Source organism: Phyllostomus discolor, chromosome 12, assembly GCF_004126475.2.
Source record: "Phyllostomus discolor isolate MPI-MPIP mPhyDis1 chromosome 12, mPhyDis1.pri.v3, whole genome shotgun sequence".
Taxonomy (NCBI): domain Eukaryota; kingdom Metazoa; phylum Chordata; class Mammalia; order Chiroptera; family Phyllostomidae; genus Phyllostomus; species Phyllostomus discolor.
Window position 1 is genome coordinate 21,335,014 of NC_040914.2, and position 15,835 is coordinate 21,350,848.

General features: G+C 61.4%; 1 protein-coding gene across 3 annotated transcripts in view; it reads right to left on the reverse strand.

The window, feature by feature from the left end:
- The window catches only part of SHANK1 (SH3 and multiple ankyrin repeat domains 1), a 46,493-nt gene extending 31,517 nt beyond the window's left edge, over positions 1 to 14,976 (reverse strand). For 2 of the 3 annotated variants that reach the window (XM_036012617.1, XM_036012616.1), the window contains exons 1-11: positions 14,604 to 14,975; positions 11,819 to 12,119; positions 11,422 to 11,625; positions 10,895 to 10,966; positions 9,162 to 9,270; positions 8,925 to 9,076; positions 6,569 to 6,736; positions 6,015 to 6,131; positions 1,713 to 1,790; positions 1,412 to 1,478; positions 809 to 1,139 (exon numbers count right to left, since the gene is read on the reverse strand). In XM_036012617.1, coding sequence (XP_035868510.1) covers positions 809 to 1,139; positions 1,412 to 1,478; positions 1,713 to 1,790; positions 6,015 to 6,131; positions 6,569 to 6,736; positions 8,925 to 9,076; positions 9,162 to 9,270; positions 10,895 to 10,966; positions 11,422 to 11,625; positions 11,819 to 12,076 — 1,556 coding nt within the window. In that variant the 5' untranslated portion in view covers positions 12,077 to 12,119; positions 14,604 to 14,975. Of the gene's footprint in view, positions 1 to 808; positions 1,140 to 1,411; positions 1,479 to 1,712; positions 1,791 to 6,014; positions 6,132 to 6,568; positions 6,737 to 8,924; positions 9,077 to 9,161; positions 9,271 to 10,894; positions 10,967 to 11,421; positions 11,626 to 11,818; positions 12,120 to 14,603 lie in introns of all 3 variants that reach the window. The other variant, XM_028530223.2, reaches the window with a different exon arrangement.
- Between the last annotated feature and the right edge of the window lie 859 nt (positions 14,977 to 15,835).

Below are 15,835 nucleotides of genomic sequence, written 5' to 3' on the forward strand. Positions count from 1 at the left end.
GGCGGGGGAGAGACGGAGCATCGGGGTGGGGGAGGGGGTTTGAGTGGGTTGCCCAGCTCTGGAGTCCCGGGGGAAGAGGGCATCTGGGACTCCCTCTCTCTGCGGGCTGCCGCCCCCCAGACCCCTCTCCTGCTTCCTGGCGTCAGCTCTGACCCCTCCCACAGTCCTACGAGCTCCACCCGATGGCACCTCCTGAGGCTAAGCTCCGCCCACGCCATCCCTCTGTTCCCTAGCCTTCAGGGACTTCCAGCTTCCTCCTGGGCTGGGTCCAGCCCCACTGCCCGCCATTCCTGGGCCTCCATGATCTTCCCCCCTCCTACGTTCTCAGGACATGCTGTCTGGCCACAGCTCCCCTCCTCACCCCACAGTGCCCCTTCCCACTCTCCCCTCTGCCCTGAGTGGCTTCTCTGCTCCCCTCTCACCTACCCCTCCTCCGGCTCTATCTCCGGTCTCAGGCCCTCCTCCCAAGGCCCTCAGAGGCCCCCACCCTGTTTGGCCTCCTCTCACCTCACCCTCTCTGTCTGTCTGTCCTCAGGGTCTAGGACCAACATTGGGGGAGAGTGCCCCCAGGCCTCTGGTGTAGAGCAAGTGCTTTGGCTGAACTTGCATGCACTTGGGAGAGCTGCAAGACTGGCTCACGATACCCTCCCTTCCTCAAAGGTCGGGAGAGTGGCCTAGGCCTGGTGCAGGGAGGCAGGTACAGGGACAGGAGGGTGGCAGCTGAGCCGGCCTGGGGCCTTGTGGCTCTGATGAGGGGACCGGGCTGGGTTGGGATCTGTTGTGGGACCAGGGCTGGGCCCTCTCCTACCTGGGCCGTCCACGAGGCTGCCTCTTGGCCTCTTCGGGGTGCCTCCCGCGGGACGGGGAGCGTGCCCGGGCTCCCCGGGGGCTGCTGGCACTTCGGAGGGTCCCGGTGCTGAGCTTGGTGCTGGGGGCCGAGGGCTGTGACTGGCCCTGGGCCCCTGAGGTAGCGCCGGGGGCCCCGGCGGACGAGGTCCCCGGGGCGGCAAACACCATCCAGTCGGGCAGGGCCATGCTGGTGTCACTGTTGGCCCGCAGCAGCGCGGGGGGCACCGTCAGCCCGGCGCTCGGCGGTCCCCGCCGCCGGGCGGCATACTTGGGGGACTCCTGGAAGGGCACTGAGAGGGCACAGTGGCAGGGGACAGAGGGGCAGGGGGGACAGAGGCAAGCGAGGGGTGATGGGGAGAGGCATGAGGGAGGAAAGAAGGGTTTGAGAAAGAGTGTGAGAGGCCGGGAGTCCCACCCCTTACTGATCAGATGTTCGAGGTCCTCCAAGGGCTTTTTCAATCCCATCCTGGCCCCCAAATCAGGTGCCCTGACCCCTGATCCTACCACACACACACCCTCCAAGCACTCTAGGCTCTGCCTTACCCCAGCACCCCTTACTTACCCACATCTTGTTCTCGGTGGTTTCGGATCAGCTCCCCCAGTTCGAAATTCCCAGCGATCACTGCCACCTGGGAGGAGAGAGACAGGGAGGTGTCAGGGAGGTGGGGCGGCCCAGGCGCCGGGAGAGGGGCCGGGAAGCACTGGCCAGCCCCTGGCCGGCTGCTCCCTCTGCCTCTGTTGCCCCAGACTTTGGCCCCAGACACAGCCTTGCCTCTCTCCCAGCACGCCTCAAGGCTCCACCCCCCTTCACCCCTGTGTAGTGCCTCCTAGCCCCGCCCCCAGTCCCCCCCCCAGCCCCAGACCTGGAAGGCGGTCTGTCCATTGTTATTCTTCACATCCTTTTTGGCCCCTCGATAGAGGAGGATCCTGGCACAAGTCTCCTGAGGGTGAAGGGAAGACAGCAAAGGTCATTATGAGAGGAACCTCAGGAGCAATCTGATCTGGCCCTGCCCTGCCCTGCCCTGCCCTGCCCAGCCCAGGACAGTAGCCACTGGCCAAGTGTGGCTGCTGAGCCAAGTTTCTGTGTGGCCAGCCTGAGGTGTGCCGTGTGTGCAATAAATACACACTGGATTTCAAGGGACTAGCATGGAAAAAAAAAAGAAAAGAAAATTTCTCCAGTAATGTTTCTATTGATTTCAAGTTTAAAGGATACTATTTTGGATACAATGGATTAAATAAAATATGTTACTAAAATCCACATCACCTGTTTCTTTTCTGTTTTTAAATGTGGCTCCTGAGTCGTTTAAAATTACACCTGTGACTTGGGTGGCGTGAATCTAAACCAGGGCTTCTCAGCCACCCTGTGCACAGAAGGGTGTCGAGCAGCATCCCTGGGCTCTACCACTAGATGCCAGTAGCATCCCCTCCTGGTTGTGACCACCGAGAATGTCAGCAGACGGTGACAAATGTCCCCTGGGGGCCAGAAGCAGCCTGGCTGAGAGCCATCCATCTAAACCTCATGGAGGGCTTACTACGCTGCAGGCCAGGCGCTGGGCACTTGGGAGGCAGCAGCTCACTGAACCGCCCAACAGACAAGGAGGTCAAGGTCACGGGGGCTGGTGGATCTGTGTCCACATTTGAACCCAGGTCCGTCTGTCTCCGGAGCCTGTGCTGTTCATCACACACCCTGCCAGAGCCAGAAGGAAGGGGGTGGTGGGGTAGAAATGCCATCCATACCCAGATCAATCCCTTACTTGGGTGACTCACGATGTGTCGCTCCCTCTCGCTCTGGATCAGACCCAAGGTCCTTCCCATGGCGCAGGAGGTGCCAGCTGATCTGTCCTGCCCCGCCACCCCTAGCCTCGCCAGGTTCGTCTTCACTCCCCGTGTTCCAGCCCCAGTGGCCGCCTTCCTCTGACAGGCATGCTCCTGCCCCAGGGCCTTTGCACCTGCTGCTCCCTCTGCTCGGAATGCTCTGCCCTGCCATGTTCGCATCGCTCGCTTTCTCGCTTCACTCAGGTTTTTTCTGGAACACCACCTCTTCAGAGGGGGCTCCTCTGACTGCCCTGTCAGAAATAACCCCTGGTCCCGCTCCCTGCTTTATTTTTACTTCTGTGATACCTGCTACAGCCCAGGCATCCTTCCAAGCCAGTATGAGCTCATCTTCCCAACATGGTCTCTCTGAAATTACATTGCTATTTTATTTGTCTCTTTAGCATCCCACTACCTGGTCCCTTGCGTAGGGGCATGCTTCTGTCTGCGGCCCTCGCCACCTGGAATGGCATCTGGCCCCCAGGAACTGTTCAGTAAACAGGTGCCAAATCAGGGAAGGTCCCCTGCCTTTTGTCTTCACCTGGCCAGAGCCAACCTTCCCCTCACCTCCCACTCAACTCTATCTAGATCCCCAGATACCACCTGAACCTGCATTCACCAAGAACTGACTCGGTCTGACCCTCGCCACATGACAAATCCACCAAGGATGCTTGTATGACCCCGTCTTGCAGCACTAGCTCAGAGAGGGCAGATCTTCACCTAAAGTCACACAGCCGGTTAGTGGAGCACCTAAGACACCTTCTAATCCTACCGCTTGTCTATGTCCTGTGATAGCACGACTCCAGCAGCCCAGGTCAGCAGCCCAGAGCTTCTGGGTGTGTTTGTGAGTGTGTCTGTGTGTGCACCTGTGTGCACACACTGTCCCCCCCCACCAACTAGATTGTTAACCACTGTCAGGTGTGTTTCTGCACGTCTGCGTGCTCCCAGCCACCACCGTGCATGCCTAGCACAGGGCCAGAGAGTCAACACCAGCTCCACCAGCTCCTCCAATGACTCCTCGAGAGCCCCACATTTACTGGTGCCCTGGTGCTTATGTCTCAGCTCTGCAATTATCTGTTTACTCGTCTGCCTCTTTGCCCGACCGGATCCCCCTCCCCCCTCCCCAGGGCAGGCGCCACGTTGCGTCCTGATTCATCTCTCCCGTTCTGCACACAGTAGATGCTCAGGAAACAGGCACGGAGAGGATGCGGATGGAGGGTGTGGTGTAGAGTCATTCAAAATTCATTTGTTCAAGTCATTCATTCATTCCTCGAGTCATGCAATCCATCTAGCAGCAACTACCTGTTAAATGTGCTGAGCTGGGTGCTGTGTGGGCTTGGAGGAAATCTAAGGTGGTTGACCCTCCCTCCCTCCTCTCCATCTTTCCTTCTTCCCTCCCTTCCTTTCTTCCTCCTTTCCTTCCTCCTCTCCTTCTCTCCTTCTCTCCTTCCTTCCTTCCTTCTCTCCTTCCTTCCTTCCTTCTTTCCTTCCTTCCTTCCTTCCTTCCTTCTTCCTTCTTTCCTTCCTTCCTTCCTTCCTTCCTTCCTTCCTTCCCTCACTCAACAAAGATGCTTCTAGGCCTACCATGTGCTGGGGCTTTGGGACAGCAGATTGAAGAGACATAGCCCCCAGCCTTGAGGATCTCAGAGCCTAGACATGGACCTGACCATCACCAGCACAGGGATGCCAAGGGGCCAGGGGAGCACAGTGAGGAAATGTCAGACCCAGCTCTGCACCTTGGACACCGTAAAGTCTGGGAGGGCAGACAAGGAGAGAGAAGTCGAAAAAGACCTCACATGTGTCAAGCATCTGTCCATTCAGCACCTTGGCAAGAACAGGCAAATATTCACCCACGTGGTCCTTTGTTATTGACCCATTTCGAAGATGAGAAAAGGGATGTCCCAGGCAGGGGGGCGGGGGTGGGGGGATGACTGGTTCCTCTGACTTGCTAAGAGTAATTGCTCTTGCTATTAATTCTTCATATTAAATTTTCCCTGTTCAAATGAAGGGTATGGTTTCCGCCTCCTGCCTGGATCCTGACTGATAATGGTTACGATCACGATCATAATGATGATTATTATAGCTGCCTTCTAGGGACGAGCACTTAATTTACACGCTCTTTCATCCCCTTCACTCAGTAGACGTGATTTCCATTTCAGGGAGACGACGGAGCCTTGCAGAAGGGACAGGGCGTCTTCGGGGACCCCACAGGCCATGCCCACAGGAGGTGGAGCGCCCAGGGAGTCTGGGCATGAGGCCCGTGTCGGGGAGCAGGAGAGACAGAAGTGCCACCAGGAGGGGAAGTGACGGCACCGTGTTGGTTGGGTTTGACAAACACCGAGTTCTCCCTCTGCGGGAGCCAAGCAGGCTGCCTGCTGCCACAAGGCGGCCCGTGGCTACCTGCCACATCCCCAGCACTGCACGTCCTGATGAGGCAGAAGGGGCTGGGCTGTTCTGAAAGACAGAACAGGGGAGGCGGGGATGGGGCTGACGACCAGCAGCAGCAGCCACGGGCCGAGTCCTGTCCTCCCAAGCCCCTGTGGCAACCTTCCAAGGACAGGGAGCCTTTCAGAGTGGGTGGGGGAGGCTGAGGCACTGAGGGGGCTGATCTGCCCAGGACTGCCTGTCACACAAGGAGCAAGGGGCTGGGGTCACCAGGCTGAAGGTCCCCAGCTTTGGCCAACCCAACGGGCTGCCACACAGCACCAGAGCAGGAACGTGAGACTCCCCTCCCCCCACCGCCAACCTGCTCTTTACTGGTCACCCCAGCTCCTGAAGTGGGGACCATCCACACAGCCCCAAATTACTACAACTCACACCATACTCTAATCCCCCTGGGGGCTGCGGTTTGTTTGGCTTTTCCTTTGTCCGCTGCAGTGGCCGCCCCTACCCATGCACGGGCGCTCAGCAGGTAATAACCCGCTGGCAGTGGAACAAGATTCCCGGGAGAGAGAACCTCCGGGTAACCCTCTGGCCATGCCCCCTGCCCCCTGCTAGCAAAGCTTTCTCCTGCTTCTCTACCCCGCTGACTCCTGCTCACCTTAGCACAGGTGGTGCACCCTCCATAGCCACCTCCACCCCAGCCTCCAGCCCAAGCCCACACGCGGGGTCCCCTAGGGACCTGCATTCCCCATGAGCCCCCTCTGGGCAGTCTGGATTGTGATGGCAGGCGTGCCCTGATCGGGGGCTGTCCTGCTTGCTCACTACTTGGCCCTCAACGTCCAGTTCTGGGTCCAATGCAGGGAAGGTGCTCAGTAAATACTTGTTGAATGAATGAATGAATGAATGAGTGAATGAACGAACGAAACAGAGAAGGAGCAGAGGGCTGCAGTCAGGAGGGGAGCCGGGCAGACCTTGTTGTAGAGGGCGCAGATGTGCAGGGCCGTGTTCCCCGAGGCGTTCTGGGCTCCGGGCTCAGCGCCGTAGAAGAGCAGATGCTCCAGGTGCTGAGAGTGACCCCGCTGGCAGGCCTGCAGAGGACAGGGAGCCGAGAAGGCTGGTCAGACCCTCCGCTCATGGCGGCCTTCCATAGCCTTCACCTTGAGGCCGGGAAGCCCTGTATCCAGCGCCCCTTCTCCTTTCAGCCCCCGATCCTTCTTAGAGACCCAGGCTGTGGGCTTCACAAGTCATTCCACGGCTGAGAGGTCCAGCTTGGCCCCATGAGAGGCCATCCCCACCCACGTCAAGGGTCAAGGAGTCCCGTCCCCCAGCCCATGTTCCTTCACGGTTCCAGTGTCGACACCCCCAACTTTTCCTCTTTGGGAACCAGGGGCCCTGACTCCCACCCTCTAGGAGGCCCTCAGTGTCTGGGCCCCCAGCCCCTTGGACCAGGGTCCCTGGCCCCTGACCCCGTGGGGCCCGGCAGCCCCGCTCCCGTGCCGGCCCCTCCTGGCCCAGGCAGCGGCACCTGGTGGATCTCCTGCCAGCCGTTCTCGTCGGCGATGCCCAGCTGGGCCCTGTTGTACAGCAGCAGCTCGCAGCAGCGGGGGTCGCCCCCCACCATCGCCGTGTGGAACAGAGGGGTCAGCCCCCGGCGGTCCTTGTAGTTGGGGGAGCCCCCGAGGTCCAGGAGTGCCTAGGAGGGGAGACAAGGCAGATGACAGTCATGGGGCACGGGCTCGTTCTGAAGAGCCAGCGGGACAAGGATGAGGGGTCCTGGGCAACCGCCACTGGCCAATGGCAGCCTCAGCTCTGCCATAATGCCCTTGTGCGACCTTGAGCCTGGCCCTTCCGCTCTCTGAGCCTCTCCCACCCTGCGAACTAGGAAGGAACCAGGAAGAGGCCGGCAGAGGACCCTCCTGCTCTGACATCCAGCCTGCCCTTCCCCCACAGCGGACACCCACCTACTCAGTGGGGTGGCTGTGGGGACAAATGACAGAAGTGATGACGGAGGCCCCTGGCCAAGTGGGCGCTGTTACTGCTGAGCCCCGAGGGTGGGGCACAGGAGGAGGCCTAGGAAAGAGCAAGCTTGGGGTGCGGCAGCAGACCAGCCTCCCGGAGGCCAGAGGCGTGGGGCCGGGGAGTGGTCCCACTCAAGGAACGGCTCTGGGCACAGAAGGCTGGTAAGGGTGTTGACGGTTAGTAGGACAGTGTTGGCGGCAGTCCTGTGTGAGCACGGCCGAGGTGGTGCTGTCCAACTGCATGTTCCATGACAATAGGCACGGTCACAACTGCACCGCCCAACACGGAGGCTGCACGTTGGCTTGAATATGGCTAGTGAGCCCGACAAGCCGAAGGTTTGATTTCCGTTCACTGTAACCAGTTTAAGTCTCAACAGCCCCAGGTGGCTAGTGGCTACTAGATAGGCCGGTGTGGGTCTGGGTCTGGGGGAGGGCAATGCACTGGGGGTACGACAGAGGGTCTGTGGGTTCCAGGGGTATGAGAGATCTTTGTGGCTGCTGAAAGGGTTGAAGAAGGGGAAGGAGGGTTCATTAAGCTGGGGCATCTGTGAATCGTGGTATTTATCCACAGCTATGTAGCTCTGGGGCATTCTATCCTGACCTGTGTGTGAAGAGAGATCAAGAACCCTCAGGAGGAGCCCTGGCTGGTGTGGCTCAGTGGATTGAATGCTGGCCTGAGAACCAAAGGGTTGCAGGTTCAATTCCCAGTCAGGGCATGTGCCTGGGGTGCGGGCCAGGTCCCCAGTAGGGGGCGCACAGGAGGCAACCACACATTGATCTTTCCCTCTTTCTCCCTCCTTTCCCCTCTCTCTAAAAATAAATGAGTACTATTTTTCCTTTTAAAAAAAGAATGCTTGGGAGCGGGTGGGAAGAAGGCAATGGCAGTCCTGGTGGGGTACTCAGTTGGTTAGAACGTCATCCTAACATGCCAAGGTTATAGGTTTCATCCCCAGTCAAGGCACATAAGAGAATCAATCAGCCCTGGCTGGTGTACCTCAGTGGATTGAATGCCAGCCTGTGAACCCAAAGGGTCGCCAGTTTGATTCCCAGTCAGGGCACATACCTGGGTTTTGGGCCAGGTCCCCAGTAGGGGGCGGGCTAACAGCAACCACACATTGATGTTTCTCTCCTTCTCTTTCTCCCTCCCTTCCCCTCTCTCTAAAAATAAAGAAAACTCTTTATTTAAAAAAGAATCAATCAGTGAATGCATAAATAAGTGGAAGAACAAATCAATGTCTCTCTCTCTAAAATCAATAAATTAAAAAAAAGAGAGAAGGCAACAGTATTTTAAAATAAGAGTGCCAGCTGACTCTGTGTGTGCTTTTTTGTGGGTACATGAGGTTCACCTATTTAGGAGGAGGGGCCGGTATTTGCACGTGAGAGATGGGGAAGTGTTGACGGGGGCTGTGTGGGGCCAGGGCCTAGGGAGACAGGTGGTGGGGCTGTGTTTGCAGGTTGTGTGTGGAGGCCGGTCTCTGGGGACAAAGCAGGGAGCTCACTGGGCACTGCAGGGGCCAGGAGGAGCGTCTGCCCCTCGGAGAGACAGTGGCAGGGCTGGTGCTGGGCTGGCTCAGAGGGAACGGGGGACACCAGTGTCTGAGTGTCGGGAGGGTCCTGTCATCCACCTGGGCAGAAGGAAGTCGGTGTGACCATCAGCTATAGGTGGTCATGAGCCAGGGAGCGTGGCTGCCCCTGAGCGTCTGAGGGGGACTCATTCAGTGGGAGGGGCGACGACGGAAGGCAGGAAGAGGGAGGGTCTGGGGCAGTTTGCCCAGTGCAGCCTGTGTGGGAAACATGGCAATCTGGGGGTGTCTCTGATCTGCGGAGGGCCCCGGGGTCGGGGGGCGGGGGCTGGCGCCTCACCGTGAGAGCGAGGCAGTGCCGGGCACACGCGGCCTTGTGCAGGGCTGTCATGCCATCCCGGGCTCGGAAGTCGATGTGGGCTCCGCCCAGGCACAGAGTTCGAATCACATCTACGGAGCCTTCCGTCTGGGCGGCCAGAGTCAGGGGCGTCTCTGAGGGGTGAGAGGCCAGTCACGGGCAGCGCCCGGGCCTCACGCTGGGCGCGCCCCTCCCCAAGCCCCCCGCCCCCCTCCCTACCTCCTGAATCCGAGTCGTGATAATTGGGGTCCAGCCCCTTGTCCAGCAGGCGCGCCACCTTGTCGGACGTGCCGAGCTGCACGTACTCCAGGAATTTCTTCAGGCCGGTCTGAGCCGGAGAGGAGAGACAGAAGACAGGCCCATCAGGGAGCAAGAGAAAAAAAGATGGGGCCTCGAGCTGCGCAGTGCAGTAACATACACAGCGAGCCACTTGTGACATCAAAAAGTAGTGACTTTTTTTTTCCCCCCAGGAAGGGGGCCCTGACTGGTGTGGCTCAGTGGGTTGAGCATCATCCTGCAAACCCAAAGGCCGCTGGTTCAGTTCACCTGATGGATGTGTGTTCTCTCCCTCTCTTTCTCCTGCCTTACCCCTCTCTCTAAAATAAATACACAAACAAATAAATAAAATCTTTAGCAGAAAGGAAGGGGACCTGGGGGCTCTGGAGGTAGAAGAGGGTAGAAGGGGGATAAATGGAGATGGAAAGAGACCTCGGATGGTGAGCACACAACACAACACACAGAAGATGTGTTATAGAGTTGTACGCCTGAAACCTATATTATTTTGTTAACTAACGTCACCCCGATAAACTCAGTAAAAAAGTAAAAGTAAATAAATAAACAAAAGAGGAACAGGGACTATCAACAGTGTTGAAATCCCCCTTAATGACATACCTCTTTTAACCTACTATATCCACCATCTCAGCACGTAATATGTATACAATTTATTAGGGAGATATTTCACTTTTGGGGGGTATCCAGAGTCTTTGAAACCTGGCATGCATTTCACACTCGGGCTAAGCCTGGGGGCCGGCCACACTGCCAGTGCTCAGGAGCTGTGTGTGGCCAGTGGCCCCTGCAGTGGACCGCGCAGGCGTGGAGGGTGGAGTGTCTGGGGGAGGACGAGGATGGATGTGCAGTGGGAGGAGATGAGGAGGAACCAGCAGGGGGACTTTCCCCCCATGTGACAAGAATCCTTCACTTCACTACTGACAGAAAGAGCCCCCTGGCTTCCTCCTAGCTCTTAGGGGACCAGGAGGGACACGCGGATATACAGTCCAAGGACTGGGATACAAAGTGCCTGGAGGGTAGGTGTGGCTGGGCAGGGGACACCCTTGGATCTGGTAGAGACCGAGGCCACGGGACTGGGGGACTGCAGGGCATCTGTGAAGCAGCCCCAGGCAGAGGGACACTGGAGGTCAGAGTCCAGGCTGAGGGGGATGAGGGGCCCAGAATGAGTACAAGAGACCAGGAGAGGAGATGGGAGAGTCCAAGGATGAAGAAAGCAGGAGCCAGGCCCCGACCGGGTCGCTCGGTTGGTTAGAGCGTCATCCCCATACACCAGGGTTGTGGGTTCGATCCCCGGTCCAGGCACATACAAGACCCAGCCAACGAAGGTATAAATAAGAGGAACAACAAATCTCTCATTGTCTCTCTCTCAAATCAATGATAAAATAAGAAAACAAAATGAAAGAAAGAAAGTGGGAGCCAGGTGGAAGTGGTGTGGGCCCAGGTGGAGGAACAAAGGGCAAACAGGAAGGTTAAGAGAGAGTTATGACAGGCGGGTATTTGGGGCTATCCCAAATATCCCCAAACGGGGACCCTGGCAGAGGAACAGAGGGGCTGAAGAACGCAGCGGAGGGAGGGCCGTTAGGAAGAGGCGGGAGAGGAAGGGGCTGGGGGGGTCCGGGTGGGGGCAGGGCGAAGGTGGGGTAGCTGGCAGCAGGCTCTCTCACCTTCGTGTGCAACTTGGCCAGCTGCTTCTCATCCAGATTGGTCTGTTTGTAAACTCGGGTCTTGTACCGGAACTGAGGCGAGGGGTGGGGCGAGGGGAGAGACGGAGACTCAGAGTGGGGCAGGAGAGGAGGCTGGCCGCCCTTCTGAGCTCAGGGTCAGGGTGGACACAGCCCGGGCCTTGGCTGGGTGGGCAGAGAGGTGCAGGACTGCGGGGGGCGGGTGCTGGTGCTGGTGTGTGCAGACTGCAATCCCAGCATGAAGGAGGAGAAGTCTGGATCCCACAGGGAATGTTCTGGAACCCCTGCTCTAACCAGGAATCCTCCTCCAATTTCACAGGCAAGAAGAGGCTTGGAGTGGAGGAAGTGACACTCCCACGGCCACTCTGCTGGCCAGAAAATGGACAGTAATGTGAACTCAGGCCCCGCTGGCTCTTTCTGACTCTTGGGCCTGGAGATCTGAAAGAGCCCTCACTTAGGTGTTGACTGGGACAAAAACCGGGAGGGGCCGGCTGTGTGGCGGGCCTCACCTCCAGGTAGGGCACCCCCTTCTCGAAGGACTGGGGGTACTCTCGCAGCAGCCGCTCCTCCTCCAGGAAGTTGGCATCGCGGCCCGAGGTGGCGGGCTGGAACAGGCCGTAGTTGAGCACGTCCTGCAGGCTCTCGCTCAGGGCGCAGAGCACCTGCTGCTTGGCCGTCCAGATGGTGGCATCCGGGTTGAAGCGCAGGCATTTCTGGGGAGGCGGGAGGAGGCGATGGGAAGGGGTCTCAGGTGGTGGGGGAAGGCATGGGGGCAGCTCTGGGAGCAGGGTGGGGCTGCAGTTTGGGGAAGCAGGTATATGGGTCTGGAAACGAGGCTCAGAGGCAGAGGCCTCCGGGTGTGGACCGGGCCCCGTCCCCCTGCCCTCGGGTGGCAGGCCCACTCACTGTCTGGTGCAGGTCCGGAATGCCGATCCTGAAGACCATCATGCTGAAGTGGGCGTCCTCCGGGACAGACATGGAGCGGCCCTGCAGGCCTCCGGCTGTGGAGGCCAGGTTACCAGGTGGCCCGCTGCCCTGGCCCCGGGGCCCCCGGAGGCCTCTCCCGGGCCCGTCTGGGGAGCTGTCGGACTCTGAGCCCCCCTCGGGACACTCGCTGGCACTGTGGCGTTCCTCGTCCTCGCTGGAGGCGGGGCTGTGGGTCATCGTGGGGCCACGGGGCGATGGGGGACGGCAGCATCACAGGTCGCTGTGGCGGGGGGGGGGGGCCAGGGGCAGCTGTCAGGCTAGAAACCCCCCGCAACCCCTCGAAGGCCACAGGCATACTCGGTGGCCCCGGGCAGAGGCCCCACACTGCCAGAGGCAGGCAGGAAGGAGGCCGGACACACCCCCGGACACTCGTGCTGCCCGGCGCACACACCCCCATCACCGCCATGCGGCCAGCACCCGTCTCCTTCCCTGCCCTTGGCCCTGCTCGCAGCCCCCGCCCCTCCTGCGCCCCACTTTGCCGCTGACCCAGTGTGGCAGTGTCCCAGAAACCGCAGAATCACCGCGGGAGCTACTGGCCCACTTTGCCAGGCCACGGAAAATGCAGCTAAAATTAGCCGAGGACAGACAGGTGGACGACCCACCGGCATCCTGCCCTCCTGGCCGCAGCGCGGCCTCTCACCCGAAGCCCTCCCATCCTCCTCCTGGATAACTGGGGAGGGGGTGCTGCTGACACGTAGCAGTGGGGAGGGGGGCCGTGAACCAGGGGCAGCAAGAGCAGGAGGCCCCGTGGTGCTTGAGCCGGCGAGCGGGTGGAGCTGGTGACTTTTGAGTGAAGTGTGGCCGACAACGTGGGCAGAGGGCTGGAGAACCAGTGTCCCCGGGGTGCCGGGCACCGGGGTGGGCATGTCATGGGCCAGAGCATCATCGTGCATGGGGTGTCCCTGAGAGGGCACCACCAGAGGTGGTCTGTGCGGGTTGTTGGGGGCATCTTAAGAGGGTGTGTGGGTGGCCGGAGAGGCTGGCCCTGGGAGTGCCCACCACGTGATCGTGGTGTGGTGGCCTTCAGCCCTGTGGGGTGAATGCATATTTGAGGACTGGCTCTTCAGGCTGGGTACCTCAGCCTTGCTTGGGACGAGCAGCCCCACTCTGCGGAAGACTGGGGGTGGGGGCTGGGAGGGACAAAGAATGGGGTGAGGGTCTGGGGGACTGGGATGGGAAGTCATCTCGGGATCCCTCCTCTTCTCCAATGAAGTGGCCTTAGGAAGCCGGGTCCCCAGTGGGGTGCGCCTGGCTCATCTTCTCCCCCGACTCCTACCCCAGGACCAGAAAACAGAATGTCTGGTCTGGTCCCTCCCCCCCACACCAGGCCCAGCTCCTGCGCCGTTGCCATGGAGATGGGAAGCAGTGGAGGGTACTGCTGACTTTGGGGGAGTGGGGATGGGCTGGGGGGTTGGAAATGTGTGTATGAGAAGGAGACTTCCAAGAGCTGTGGGCGAGCCGGCATCACCACCGGCCCGCCAACCCCTCCCCCGAGCGTGCCCAGGGCTACCAAGCCCCCTCCCCCTCCAGGTACTGGGCTGCGCTGCCCCACCTAGCCCTTGCGGAACGCCCCGGCCTCCTCCTCTCTGCCGGGCTCCACCTCACACCTCCCTACCCGGGGCCCCGCAGCCACTCCCCCTCGGCTGACCCTGGCTGACCCCCAGCCTACACCGGGCACTAAACGGGTGGCCGTTGAGATGAAGGCGACACTGACCCGGCGGCCCCCCCCCCACCCGCACCCCAGCGCGTGCGGCTGCCCCCAACCCCCAGGACCAGCGCCGGCCCCTCCCCCTCCGGCCCCGAAGGAGGGAGCGGGCACACTCCGCCGGGGCGGCATGAATCAAACGCTCCGCGGCTAAGAATAGCTGGCACGCAGCTGGCACTGAGACCGGCTGAGGAATCGGCGACGGGGGGGACGAGGGGAGAGAGGGGGTGCCCTGGGAAGATGCGGGGGCCGGGGGGCGGCCGGCGTGGCTGAGAGCGGGGCCCGGGAGAACGGGAGGAGGAGGCGAGGCGGGGAGAGGGAGCCAGGCTGGGAACGCGGAGCCGGGGTGGGGGGGAGCCCGGGGCCGGGAGAGAGGGTGGAGGCGCCCGGGAGCCGGACCGGGGGCGGGAGCCGAGGGGGCGCGCCGGCCGGCGGAGAGGGAGAGCGACGGGGTGCGGGTGGGGGGGCTTGTGAAGGGGGTTGGAGCGGATTGCAGGGGCCTGAAAGGAGAAGCAGGAGCTAGAAGGGGGTCGAAAGGGGCGGAGGAGGCCGAGGCCCAGACCCCCGCAGGCTGAGGTGGGCGCCGGGGTGACCCGGGGAGGGGCCTCGCGCGGCGTGGCCGCTGCAGGGGTCCGGAGCTGGGCTGGCCGGGTGGGGAAGCCAGGCGGGGGAGTGGCCGGGCAGGGCCCGGAGGCGGGTGCGGCGACCGAGCCCTGGGCGTGGAGCGCGGGCAGGAGGGTTCGGGCAGGGAGCTCTGCTCCCGGGGCATGGGGAGCGCATCCTCCCATCCAGTCTGCGATCTGGGACCCCGCACCGGGGACTGGGGTGTAACCCAATTTGGGGTCGCCTGGGGCGATGCTCCCCTCCTGGCCCCCACCCCCCATCGCATGCCCCGGCCCGGAGCCCGGCGCGCGGCCAAGGACGTCCGGGCGCCCCCGCCCCCTCCCGCGGCTCGCGCCCCGCGGCACCCCCAAACCCCCAGCTTCTCGGCCCTCTTACCTGCCTGGCGGGGCTGCAGAGTCCCGGTCGGCGGCGCCCGCAGCCCCTCCCCCCTCCCCCCCACCCCCCACCCCCCCGGAGACAGAGGACCCTCAGGCCATGCCCCACCGCCCCGGGGGGCGAGCGGGCCCGGGGAGGGGGCGGGCGGGGGCCGGGGGGGGAGGGCGGGGGGGCCGCGGACCTCACCCCCCCCGCGGACCGGGCCTGGCCATCCGCAGAGCGCCCCCCTTTAGCCGCGGCCGCCGCGCCCCTCCTGGCTAGCCTGCCCGGGGCTCCGTCCGGCAGGCTCCGGGCGGCGCGGCTCCTCCGGCTCTTCCTCCTCCTCTTCCTCAGGCCGCCGCGCCGCCGCCCGCTCCGCACCTCCTCTGTCTCCCTTCTCGTTCTCTCGCTCTCGCTGTCTCTCCCTCACCGTGTCTCTCTCTCTCTCTCTCTCTCTTCCTCCCTCCCTCTTTCCCTCCCTCCCCTCCCTCCGCCCTCTCCCCTCCCTCCGGGAGCCAACGGTGGAGACTTCGCCCCTCCCCGCGCCCCCAAACCTCGCCCATCCCCCCCCCGGCTCCGCCCCCTCCCCCTGCCCTCCCCCACCACTCCCTTTTGACACCCGATCCCAAACACGGACTGCACCCCTGCTGGCTTCCAAACCCCAACGATGGGGCCCCGCCCCCCTAAGGTACCCCGCTCCTCACTCAAACCCCAGGAACACCCTTTCCAGAGCACCTCCCACCCTCTCTACACACAGTAGGGTGCAACCAATATTTGGTGCTGAACTCTACACCCCCAAATCGGATTCTGAGAGCTATAGATTCCTGTGCTGTCTCCCCAACACACACGCACCCCTTCCCCCAAGGCAGGGGGGCAGGGAGTCCCTGGCTGGCCCTGCAGACATCCCCACCTATATGTACTCTCCAGGGCATGCACAACCGCCCTACCTGAGTGCACATCTGCAGAACCGCACTCAGCCCCAGCGAGTACCTACCACACCTGTGCACCAGAGCACACAGGCAGCACAGCACGTGCATTGATGCCCCCCACACACAGCATGCACCCCAGTGTGTATGCTCAGGTCTCCAGCTCACGCACAACCCTGAAACACACACACACACACACACACACACACGCTATAGGGAGCTGTGTGCATGCATCCCCAGGACACTCCCGAAGCTCACCAGCCACTACACAGGTGTGCACAGGCCCATTTAGGTGCACAGCCCGGGCCATGGCTCCCCTCCACCATG